We start from the raw sequence: 13,379 nt of genomic DNA on the forward strand, positions 1-13,379 counted from the left end.
ACTCTCTACTGTCTAATAAAGCTCTCTCTCTCTCTCTCTCTCTCTCTCTCTGTCTCCCCATTTCAACTCTGTACTGTCTAATAAAAGCTTGAAAATGACAAAAAATAATCTTTAAAAAAAATAATAATAATTGTTTGTTTGTTTTTCAGAGCCGAGCACAGAGAATCAAAAGAACAACAATTCTTCTCCGTTAGATCCCACAGACGTCATCAAGGTAACGGACTCAGTTTGATATTAAACCTGTCTGTCTGTCTGTCTGTCTGTCTGTCTGTCTGTCTGTCTGTCTGTCTGTCTGTCTGTCTGTCTGTCTGTCTGTCTGTCTGTCTGTCCATCTATCTATCTATCTGTCTGTCTGTCTGTCTATCCATCTATCTATCTATCTATCTGTGTATCTGTGTATCTGTCTGTCTGTCTGTCTGTCTGTCTGTCTGTCTGTCTGTCCATCTATCTATCTATCTATCTGTCTGTCTGTCTGTCTGTCTGTCTGTCTGTCTGTCTGTCTGTCTGTCTGTCTGTCTGTCTGTCTGTCTATCTATCTATCTATCTCTCTCTCTCTGTCAGTAGGAGTGTGAGGGGGACAGTGAATCAGATCTCTTCTTCTCTGAGTTAGACGACTTTACCGCGTCCGTACTGGCGGCCATTACGGCTCTGCTGTCAGCTGGTGTTTCCTTGGTGACGGTGAGGCTATCCTCAGCCCGCTCTGTGTGTGTGTGAGGCTATCCTCAGCCCGCTGTGTGTGTGTGTGTTTGTGTGTGTGTGCAGTGCAAAGGAGGAACTTTTAGATATTTCTGAAACAGTCTAATTTTTCCTCTGATGATCATAAATTACATGTAACAGCAAACGAGACCATCAGTGCAAAGAATGCTATTGTTATATAGTTTTTCTTAATGCCTTTGTCATGGGTATACGCTCACCCAGGAACAACAGCTGGCGTGGTAAAAACACTACCACTTTTGTCCAAAGGGGGGCGCTAGAATTAACACACACTGAAAGTTCCTCAGAGCACCTTTAAGTTTATGTTTTGAGTTTCTGTACAACACTACTTTTCCATAATAAATAATTCTGCTTTTTTATTTGCGTGTGAAAATATTTATTATTATTCCTTCTGTGTGTAAAAAAGGGTCAATTCACAGATCACCAAAAAACTATCGCCTCATATTCTATTATATATATTGCTTTATAGAAGATTCATTGTAGTGTGAAGAATGTACTGGCTTTTTTCCATTACAGATTAAGTTGAAATGTAATATTATATTATTATGATATTATTATTATGATATTATTATTATTATTATTATTATTATTATTATTATTATTATTATTATTATTATTATTATTATTATTATTATTATTATTATTATTATTATTATTATTATCTTCATAACTATGTTGTAATGAGGAGGTTGGATAAAGTCAAGACTGATCTTTGTTTTTCATTTTTACAACCTTTTACTTTTTTTGTGGTTTTGGGTGAAGTGACCTTTAACAAAATAACATGAATTCACAGAATATAATTTTTTTTTTATTTCTAATGTTGGTATTAATATGACGGCGTATCACGGCCATTGTTAGTGTTAAAACAAAACTAAAATAATCTAAATCAAAAATTAACGTCGAAAATTCACAGAATAAAAAAATCTTGATATTCTTTATGAGATAATAAAGTCATAAATTATGATTTTTTTCTAGTAAATATGTAACTGAAATATCACAAATTCTGCCTGTTTTTCGACCTGAAACCCCCTGTCCATCAAATGGCCTTGATACGCTGTTAAGGATGAAATATTGAATTTGAGTTTTGATGTTTTGATGTTTTGTTGAAGGAGGCAGACGGAGACTCCAACAAAGTACAAGGACAAGTTCCTGCAGAAGACAAACCGGTTGGAACTGGACCGACGTGTGAACAGGTAAATACCTCACCTGAATCTGAGAGACAGGCAGACAGACAGACAGACAGGCAGACAGACAGGCAGGCAGGCAGACAGGCAGACAGACAGACAGACAGACAGACAGACAGACAGACAGACAGACAGACAGACAGGCAGGCAGGCAGGCAGGCAGACAGACAGGAAGCCAGACACATTAAATAACTCAGGACCTAGAAAAGTTATTTTTTAGTTAGATGTAGAGGTGTCACGACGATTTTCTTTGATTGGTTTAATGTTCTAATAGTTTGAGATACTGGATTTTTTATTTCATAAGCTGTAAACTATAATCATCAAAATTAAAACAAAGGAAGAGCTGTGTGTGTGTGTGTGTGTGTGTGTGTGTGTGTGTGTGTGTGTGTGTGTGTGTGTGTGTGTGTGTGTGTGTGTGTGTGTGTGTGTGTGTGTGTGTGTGTGTGTGTGTGTGTGTGTGTGTGTGTGTGTGTGTGTGTGTGTGTGTGTGTGTGTGTGTGGCCTGACATATTTCACTTTCTGTAATGAATCTAGAATATACAGTATAAAAGTTTCACTTTTTGAATGGATCTTTCCCTGATATTCTTATATTTTAAGATGCACCTGTATAGACTCACACACACACACACACACACACACACACACACACACACACACACACACACACACACACACACACACACACACACACACCTGTAGCCTATAACTAACATTTCCTTCTCTAGCCCTCCACTGATCACCTTCCACAAGAGAAGATCTCTGAACCAACAGAAAAACCCCCACCAGAAGAACCTCCCAGGTAGGACACACACACACACACACACACACACACACACACACACACACACACACACACACACACACACACACACACACACACACACACACACTAGGCATGGTCCAGTATGATACTCTGACGGTATGATCAATTGCAATTTAGCTAAAATACTTCGGTTTCACAGTGGTGAAGTGTGTAGGGTGGTCGTCCACTGGGTTTCAGGTTCGGTGGTTCAATCGCCCATCTCCCCGCCACATGTCCAAGTGTCCCTAAATGTCTCCTGATAGTTAGTTCCCTCTTTTTAACATGATATAAATCATGTCCAAGAGGGGACCTGAAAAATGTCCCCTGTTACATATGTGGTCCACTGTTGGTGTGGGTGATACGACATTCAAGTCCACTGTTATCCCTGTCGACGAGTACACACACACACACACACACACACACACACATATAACTCCCAGTATCTCTGTGTGTCTCCTCACAGGTCAGACAGACAGGCTGAGCTGCCGCCCTGCACCACACCTGATGATTCAGACTCAAGGTTCTGCACCTTCTCTCTCATCTTAAACGTCTATCTGCTGTGTGTCTCTGTCTGTCTGTCCGTCTGTCCGTCTGTCCGTCTGTCTGCCTGTCTGTCTGTCTGTCTGTCTGTCTGTCTGTCTGTCTGTCTGTCTGTCTGTCTGTCTGTCTGTCTGTCTGTCTGTTAAACGTCTATCTGTCTGTCTGTCTGTCCGTCCGTCCGTCTGTCTGTCTGTCTGTCTGTCTGTCTGTCTATCTGCAATGTGTCTCTGTGTATTGAGGTCTCAGGTGTTGCTCTCTTGTGCTGCTGTTATTGTTCATGTTCATGTACAAATTATAAAAGACATGTAAAGATCGTGTGTGTGTGTGTGTGTGTGTGTGTGTGTGTGTGTGTGTGTGTGTGTGTGTGTGTGTGTGTGTGTGTGTGTGTGTGTGTGTGTGTGTGTGTGTGTGTGTGTGTGTGTGTGTGTGTGTGTGTGTGTGTGTGTGTGTGTGTGTGTGTGTGTGTGTGTGTGTGTGTGTGTGTGTGTGTGTGTTGGCTCCAGACCCCCCAGCAGCGGCGAATCCTCCGAGGAAGAAGAGGAGGAGAAGGACCAATCAGAGGACGCTCAAACAGGTAAATAAATATTTGATTGTGATATTTCCTATTGTTCTGTTCTGTTCACGTGATACTTCCACATGTTTTCTCTCATTTCTCACTGTCTGTCTATCTGTGTGTGTGTCTCTCTGTTTGTCTGTCTGTCTCTCTCTCTGTGCCTGTCTGTGCCTCTGTCTGTCTGTCTGTCTCTCTCTGTGCCTGTCTGTCTGTGCCTCTCTCTGTCTCTCTTTCTCTGTCTGTGTGTGTCTCTCTTTCTCTGTCTCTCTCTCTGTCTGTGTGTGTCTCTCTTTCTCTGTCTCTCTCTCTGTCTGTCTCTCTGTCTGTCTGTCTCTGTGTGTGTCTGTCTGTCTGTCTGTCTGTCTGTCTGTCTGTCTGTCTGTCTGTCTGTCTCTCTGTGTGTGTGTGTGAGCCCCTAACTTTACTTAACAGTCTGTCCGTTTTGAATTTACACATTTTCGCTTGTGTGTTTAAAACAAGTTCATAAAAACGTCTAACATTATGTGACATTGTTCCTTGAAACTATTGTTTAAAATCTAGCGCTACAGTTATCAGTTTGCTTATACAATCCGTTAGAATGCCTGAGAAGTGAATTTAATAATTTAATTGAATACATTTATTTCAGACATATCACAAATACAAAAACAAAACGAGAAGCACAGAGAAAAATAAAACAATTCAAATAAGTTCACAAATAATAATAAAAAATAATATTAAAAAGCACATTACAACATATATTCCATTAAAGGAGTAGGAAGAAGTAAAGGGAGTGTGTTAAAACTTAAACTACTTAATTACAGCTATTAAAAATGCTTAAAATGTCAAATTTCACCTGTTTAAATGTGTTGTCACTAAATGTGATCTTGGTCTTGACTGTAGGCTCCAGACACAGCAGCAGCAGCAGCAGTATCCTGCCTTCGTCTGTGCTGGACAAAGCCAGCGCCATCGCCCAGCACTTCAGCATCCGCCGCGGGAGCAGCTCCAGAGAAGACCCTCACTCCCCTCGAAATCTAGCCCACGGCGAGGCACTGTCCCCTGGGTGTGCTTCACCGCTACGCCTAGCCCGCCAAGACGCTACCTCCACGGGGGGCTGTGTCTCGCCGCGTAGTGTGGCCCGCAACGAGGCACTTTCTCCGGACTCTGCTACTCCGTGGCGCCCCCCTAGTCGGACCGGGAGCATGCTAAGCCCTAGCATGTCCGACCGAGCTTCGCGGCTGAGTAGCGTGGGCTCAGGTCACCCAGCCGACACAGATTTAGCCTCTCAGTCCCCGCACGATGAAGACAGTTTGTTTGACGGTGAACAGGGAATCACTCGTTGGAAAAGACGAGATTCGACCCTCTCCAAACACGACCAGATACTCATCGGAAAAATCAGGAGCTACTACGAGACGGCGGAGAGTGAGGATGTGTCCTTCAGGCTGCAGCGGAGAGAAAGCCTGACGTACATCCCCACAGGGCTGGTCAGAAGCTCCGTCTCTCGGTTCAACAGCATCCCAAACGACCAGCACACAGGCGGGGGGGAAACCGCAGACACTGATCCATCCATCTCCAGTGTGGAACCCCAGGGAGACATGCTCCTCACAGAACCTATGGTGTTTTTGGAGTCCAGCCAAACAACAAGCAAAGATCTAGAAGGTGCGGAAATAAACAAGGCTAGCCTACACTTAGGAAGGAGAGAAAAGTCATGTTTTTTTCACACCACACACAGACACACACACGTACACACACAAACACACAGACAGACAGACACACATACACACACAAGTACACACCCACACATTTAAAATGATTGTTATTGAATAGTTGTATTTGTCCATGCAACGCTGGGTACACTTACAGGTACATCTAAAAAAAAATATTAACTTAAATAAAAAGTTAATTTTTTTCTGGAATTTGATTCAAAAAGAGAAACTTTAATATATTATAGATGCATTACATGAGGTAAATGAATCTAGAATAAATATACTTTATATATATATATATACATTTCTGTACACATGGCACATTGAAAGTTGTTCTCTAAAGGCTTTAGTTATTGTGATATTGTTCTGTTCGGACGCCATATTTTGTAACCATGTTTCTCTGTTGCTTACATAACAAACAGGAGAAACTCCACATGTTCTGTCCACGTTTCTCGAATATATGAAAGTTTCACAGTTTAAATGGACTCTTCCATGATGTGTTTTTTTTGGGGTTTAAACTACAGTTTCAACAGTTTTCTCTCTGGACTGAAAGCCAACGCATGAGCCATTTTCTAACCATGATTATGTTCTTCTGTTGCTTTTAGAACAAACAGGAGACAAGCCAGATGTCCCGTCCACGTGTCAGGATGCTCCAGATGAAGAGTTCTTCAGACCTTCTTCTGAGATGATCCAGATCTGGCAGAAGATGGAGAGAGACGTCACGACCACACCGCAGAGGACCGGCGCAGTGAGGTCCAGAGAGGCTCTGAGGAACGCCAGAGCTATCGATGTAATGAATCTATTTATTTATTGCATTTTTTATTTATCCATTTTATTCATTTATTTTATGTATTTAATTTATTTTATTTTGTTTATTTCATGTATTTTTGATTCATTGTATTTTTTTAATTTAATTTATTTGATATTTTTTTATTTATTCTTTTTCATTTCATTACTTTTTTTAAATGTTATTTTATTCATTTATTATTTATTATAAGAAAAAAATAGTTTGACAACCCTAGTATGTATGTTAAAAAATGTAGTGAATGCTTCACTTGAGAGTCAAAACTAATGTGGTTGTATTCCTTCCTAACAAACCATTCTGCCTTCTATCTCTGACACACAGACCCCTAACAGGAGCTCAGATCTGGGCACCATCTCAGAGGAGAGCAGCGGTGCCTCTCCCCTCAAACCCAGGGCCGGAGGCGGGGGGCAGGCGGTGGGGGGACGGCCCAGACAAGCCCCCACACTGCTGGACACTCACCTCGACTCCAAGACCCCTAACCCCCACACCAAGGCCCCTAACCCCCAAACCAAGACCCCTAACCCCCAGAGCAGGGCCCCTAACCCCCAAAACAAGACCCCTAACCCCCACACCAAGGCCCCTAACCCCCAGAGCAGGGCCCCTAACCCCCAAAACAAGACCCCTAACCCCCACACCAAGGCCCCTAACCCCCAGAGCAGGGACCCTAACCCCAACACCAAGACCCCTAACCCCCACACCAAGGCCCCTAACCCCCAGAGCAAGGTGCTGAATCTGGCCCGTCAGTACAGCCAGCGGATGAAGCCCAGCGCCCCCCCGACCGGCAGGAAGACTCTCTCGTGTGTGATGGAGGAGAAGGAGAGTGCCGGTACTGAAACATATATATTTATTATTATATTTTTATATATATAATATATTATTATATTTATTATATACATCCCTTTAATGCTTAAAGGTGCAGTAAGCGGAATGGTTCTTTTAGCTAACTTCCTGTCAGTTACTGCAGTTAGCAGTCCCCTCGCTCGTCCCTATGTCACCACATTAATGCACTGCGGTCTTCAAACAGCGAGTTATCTAGCACCATCTCAGATAAGTAATTGTGATAAAACATGCTAAAAACCATCAAAACAGACATTGTAGTCGCATAAACATTCACCCATCTGTCCTCTGGCGTGCACTGGCAGTGAGACCATGAGTCGGTTTGTAGCGTTCTCTCTTGTGATTGGATATTAATTTCGGGATCCGACAAAAAGTTTATTTGCCGATTACATGCAGAGCAGCTGACTGAGAGATCGGCTTTATGAAACGTGCACATTATGTAAGTGATCACTGTATGAATAAAGAGCGATTTAACACTTATATTAACATAAATAAATCGCTAACTTCACCTTTAAAAGCATTAAAGGGACTTTGAGCACTGAGAAATGCGCTATACAAATAGCATGTATTATTATTAAGTATTTTCAAAATAAGTTCTTCTAAGTATTACTTCAAACAGTGTTCCAGGGATCACATTTTCCTGTGAGGAAAGTTTTTTTATTCAGTTATGAGAATATATCTTAGAAAATGTTAATCTCTGATAGAACAAAAGTAAAAAAAAAAATTTAATAATTTCACGTAGAGATTCCTCTGGGGTGCTTTGTTTAAAAAAACATGACATGTTTTCCATTCTGTATATATACAGTGGCTTGCAAAGTTATTCATACCCCTTGACATTTTCCACATTTTGTCACGTTACAACCACATACGTACATTTATTTTATTGGGATTCTATGTGATACACCAACACAAAGTGGCGCAACATTGTGAAGTGGAATGAAAATGAAACGTGGTTTTAATTTTTTTTTATGAATAAAAAACTGAAAAGTGTGCCGTGCAAAAGTATTCAGCCCCCTGAGTCAATGCTTTGTAGAACCACCTTATGCTGCCATTACAGCTGCAAATCTATTTGAGTATTTCTCTACCAGCTTTGCACATCTACAGACTGATATATTTTGTCCATTATTCTTTGCAAAATAGCTCAAGGTTCAGATTCAGCATCAGATTGGATGGAGAGTGTCTGTCAACAGCAATTTTCAAGTCTTTCTCAATATTCTCAATTGTTTTTAGGTCTGGACTTTGACTGGGCCATTCTAACACATGACTATGCTTTGATTTAAACCAGTGGTTCTCAAAGTGCGGCCCGCGGAAACATATCCGGCGGCCTGCATTGAATTATGAATTACAAAAAAAATAAAAAAAATATTATGGCTATCAGCAGCTAGCTAACGTTAGCTTGTTAGCTAAACTTTAGGCAAAAGAGTTAGAAACCAGATAATGTTAGCATCCATCCTTAGACACTTGACCTAATCTAATTCACCTTGAAGTTGAGAAACACTTGAAAATTGCTGTTGACAGACGCTCTCCATCCAATCTGATGCTGATGCTGTAGTTTGATATATTTTGCCCATTCTTCTTTGCAAAATAGCTCGGTCTGTAGATGTGCAAAGCTGGTAGAGAAATACTCCAATAGATTTGCAGCTGTAATAGCAGTGATAGGTGGTTCTACAAAGCATTGACTCAGAGGGCTGAATACTTTTGCACGGCACACTTTTCAGTTTTTTATTTAAAAAAAAAATTTAAAACCACGTTTCATTTTCATTCCACTTCACAATGATGCGCCACTTTGTTTTGGTGTATCACATAAAATCCCAATAAAATAAATGTAAGTATGCGGTTGTAACATGACAAAATGTAGAAAATGTCAAGGGGTATGAATACTTTTGCAAGCCACTGTATATATAGCTTAAAACACATTAGAACAAGTCACTCTCTGACACATTAAAAGTTACACAGTGCACCTTTAAACAAAAAATACATATCTAAAATTGAGCATGTTTAAAACCCATGTTCCTTTTTCCATTCTGCAGGTAAGCCCAGCCTGTCCGTCGCGCTGCCTGGCCCTGTGTTGGAGCAGAGCAGCCTCCCAGTGCTCAGTCAGGGGGGGGTCTCCCCGGGCCCCACCACCCCCAACACCCCCACTGCCCTCCAGGGCTTCATCTGGCCCGACGTACGCCAGCTCCGATCCAGATACTCGGACCACGCTCGCCCTAAGAAAACCCCCATCTGGCGCCGCAAATCCACCCCGGAGCGAGTCTTTTACGCACCATCCAGCCTCCTCACTCCTGGAGCTTCTTATTCCGAGGAGGAGGGGGAAGAGGGGGAGGTTCCTGTGTCCAAGCCCCTCAAACGGACACATTCTCTGGGTGCCCGGCTGAGCGCGGCATCAGTAGCTGAGCTGGAGGACTTTGACTGTGACGGTTACTACGTAGCGGCCGCGGCGTCGCTACCACACGACCCGGAGCACAGGGTGATGGTCGTCATGGAGAAGCTTCCGGAGCCTTCAGAAGAACCTGACCAAGATTCCAAAGATTCCACAGATCCCAAAGATGTCAATGATTCTAAGATAGTACAAGAAGAAAAAGTAGAAAACAAAGAGGACGAGGACAACTACATTCAGATCCATTCACCAACCAGCAAAGAGAAGATCTGCTTCATGCCGGTGGTGGAGCGCTGCCGGCTCTACCAAGACTCTGAGGAATCAAAGACCAAACCGGAGGCTCCAGCCCAAACATCTCCACACCTCCAGACATCCACGGATCCCTCCCACCGTCACACAGACAACCCAGACTTCTCAGCTAGCTCAAGCTCCCCACAGAAAGCAGAGGCAGGGCAGCAGAGCATCGTGAAGAATCTGAGAGAAAAGTTCCAGAGCCTAAGCTGAGACAGACTTTCAATTTTACATTTTACATTTTACATTACCTGGCACTAAAGCGTTCCTAAATCAATATAACCGAACTTAAAACTATTTTTTTTTCTTCAATTAATTAATGAATTAATTTAGTTAAAGCCGTGCAATAAGCAGGGCGATGTATAGCGAACGGGCCCCTGACTTTTTCTGTCTTTATTTCTGGAGATTGACCCGTAAACTATACATAATCCCTTACATAATAAATAATAATAATAATTGTATTTTTATGAACCTAAAGATAAATCGGTAACACTTTACAGTAAGGGTTAATTAATTAAGAGTTAGTTAATGCTTAGTAAGCATTTACTGACTGTTAATACTAAGTTATTTACAGTTAGTTAAAGCTGGGGTGGAGGATTTGGGGAGAAAATGGCAGTTGGGATAGAGATTCGAATCCAAATACCTCAACCGCTCCACTTGTTCTCTTTGGTCCCTCCCCTATGGTCCCTCCCTGGCACGCTCTACACCAAGAAAGTCGTGCCAAAGTGAATGGACAGTCCCAACAGCCAATAAGAACAGAGAATCGGAGCCTCGCTCTGATTGGTCAAAGTGTACAGCTCATGTTAACTTTGACCAATCAGAAATCATATACCCCTGCTTTAATTCTTGATAAAACATCTATGCCAAGTTAACTGAGCTTAACGGTTGGAAAATGCTTAGTTAACGCTAATTAAGCATATAGGTAATAATGTGCCCTTATTGTAAAGTTTTACCCAAAAATCAATAGATGCAAAAACCAGGTGGTTGTACCTTAATCTTATGTATGTATATATATATTTGCATCTTATAATTATTTTAATTTCAAGAAAACATATTTAGAAAGCAAAATATATTGTGTGATTTCAGCTTCAAATCCAAAACCCTGTTTTCCGGTTGTGCTCTCTGTAAATATCTTTATACAGTCGGTCTGAGGGATTTAAAAGAACCTTTTTATACAGGATGCTACTCTGGGAGTTGTTTCTGTACATGGACAAACCTAGCGGCCATATGCATTTTTATATATAGTGGGCGTCTTGGGGAAATGCACCTGTTGGAAGACCAAGAAGAAGTACTATAGAAAAAATAACTAAATACATCTTCACCTCATCACTTGATATTGTGGAAAGACTTGAGGCAGTGGTGGATGATGCCATCTTTAGTAACTAGCTTCTTGTCCTTGAAGGCCACTGTAGTTTCTGTAATTATTCATAAGGGAGGGTTTAGCAAGGGAGAAAGGCAATCTTGAACTTTCACCACTAGATGTCATTAAATATACTGATATTACACACTGTACCTTTTTAAACTGCTCACTAGCTGTTAAGCTTTAATCATAGACCAAACTGTGGGCCCTGCTGCTGTAAACAACAACAGTAACTTTTCAGGAAGTTTTCTAACTCAAACAGTGTTCCAGGGATCACATTTTCCTGTGAGGAAAGTTTGTTTATTCAGTTATGAGAATATACCTTAGAAAATGTTCACATCTGTAACACACCCAAAGTTACACACTGCACCTTTAACAAACTCAAATGTTTCAGTGCAGTGATTCAAATGTATTGAGGACCCAACCTGAGTTACCGGGGTGAAAAATAAATCAAGATTTTAAAAGTCTCAAATAACGACAGTTATTAAAACATTCTTTTTTTAATTAGTAAATTAAAAAAATCTAATGCTTGGACAGTTTTAAAATATTTTAACATTATGAGAATTATAATTTATTTATTTATTATTCATAAATGGATTTTTTCGTGCCTTTAAAAAGAGAAGCTATTTCTTCATTTATTAAACTCCCTATAACTCAGGTAATGTTCTCCGTACTCTCCAGTTACATTGTTGTGTTTTTTAGAGCAGCTTTAAACAAATTTACGATCCGATTCATTTCACCTTGCTCAATGGCACACTGGCAGAATCTGGACTTGAACCTGTGACTTCCCTTTAACCACTGGTCTACCGTGCACATCATGTTCCTCACTCAGTCCACCACTGTTAAAGGAATAAGTCAACATTTTATATTTTTAGCTTTTTGCCTCCCTCTCCGGCTCAAGAAAAGGTGACAGAAACCGTTCCTGTAACTTTGTGTGTTTCTTTCATATAAATGGACAAAGGTCTCTCATCCAGGTTAGCTTAGCTCATCCAGGTTAGCTTAGCTCATCCAGGTTAGTTTAGCTCAAACACTGGTAGTCAAGGGGAGCAGGTTAGCTTAGCTCATCCAGGTTAGTTTAGCTCATCCAGGTTAGCTTAGCTCATCCAGGTTAGCTTAGCTCAAACACTGGTAGTCAAGGGGAGCAGGTCAAAAGATAAACGTTACAACATGGATAAACTAAATGCTCCTGTGTGCTTGTTGGGACGCCGTTTGTTCACCACGTTATGTTGCGCTCTATATTTTTACACGTTAATGCATTTTTAGAACCAAAAAAATACTGGAAGGAAACCAGGTAGAGTCTGGGATGGAATTTATGAAGCGATTTATTTTGCTCAAAGGCTCACTGGCAGATTCTGGACTTGAACCTGTGACTTTCCTTTAACCACTGGTCCAACATGCACATCATGTTCTTCACTGTTAACAGCCAGGCGCCGTCTTGGACAATATTTATTTCATCTGATGTAAAAAGAGAGAAAGAAACGCGCGGTGGTTCTGTCCGTGTGTCTGTGTTGTACAAACATGTTCTTCTTCATTAAAACCAAATGTACATGAATAACAATGTGTCAGACTTTTATTAGTCTTTATTGAACATGGTTAAAAAAATAATAATACAAACATAAATAAAACAATCGAGCAATAAAAAAGGAGAATAATAAATAAAAAAAAAAAAAAAAAAAAAATGGGATCCTAAACAACAAATACATAACTCAAATAATATAGTTCATGTTCAATAGGGATAGGAAGAAGTTAAAAAAAAACTTTTCTGGTCCTACCCCCTCTTATTTTTTATAATTGTTTACAAAATAAAATAAATAAGTAAAAAATAAATCTTCAATAAGTATAAAATGAAATAAAGGAAAAAAAATTGAATAATGAAATAAAGGAACTCATTATAATATGTGTACAATACAGCTCTGGAAAAAAACATTCTGAGACCAGTCTGGATTTCTCTTCAATCTTCATCTCTACATTACTTAATGGAAATGCTCTAAATGACGATATTTGGGGAGAGATTTTGGTCGAAAAAGTTATCAGTAGTATAAAATCAAATGTTCATTCTACTCAAACATATGCCTATAAATAGTAAAACAAGAGACACTGAAGATTTGGAGTGGTCTCTTAATTTTTTCCAGAGCTGTATTTAATTTATACACACTGTCCTCATAACGCTTTTAAACCACTAGTTTAGACTTTATGTCCCACAAGCCCGGTCTGAGCTGGGAAAGACAGCT

At 40.6% G+C, this 13,379-nt stretch overlaps 1 protein-coding gene across 1 annotated transcript in view; it reads left to right on the plus strand.

The window, feature by feature from the left end:
- The window catches only part of LOC307265750 (pleckstrin homology domain-containing family G member 3-like), a gene marked incomplete at its 5' end in the record, with an annotated part of 16,862 nt that extends 4,089 nt beyond the window's left edge, over nucleotides 1–12,773 (plus strand). Inside the window, 9 exon segments of the mRNA XM_080047545.1 lie at nucleotides 150–214; nucleotides 1,824–1,907; nucleotides 2,624–2,697; nucleotides 3,164–3,220; nucleotides 3,744–3,814; nucleotides 4,673–5,428; nucleotides 6,081–6,265; nucleotides 6,602–7,106; nucleotides 9,148–12,773. Of these exon segments, the coding sequence (XP_079903671.1) occupies nucleotides 150–214; nucleotides 1,824–1,907; nucleotides 2,624–2,697; nucleotides 3,164–3,220; nucleotides 3,744–3,814; nucleotides 4,673–5,428; nucleotides 6,081–6,265; nucleotides 6,602–7,106; nucleotides 9,148–10,001 (2,651 nt within the window). The 3' untranslated portion in view covers nucleotides 10,002–12,773.
- Nucleotides 12,774–13,379: the final 606 nt, after the last annotated feature.

The sequence above is a fragment of the Ammodytes marinus genome (genome assembly GCF_949987685.1).
Source record: "Ammodytes marinus genome assembly, chromosome: 19".
Taxonomy (NCBI): Eukaryota; Metazoa; Chordata; class Actinopteri; order Uranoscopiformes; family Ammodytidae; genus Ammodytes; species Ammodytes marinus.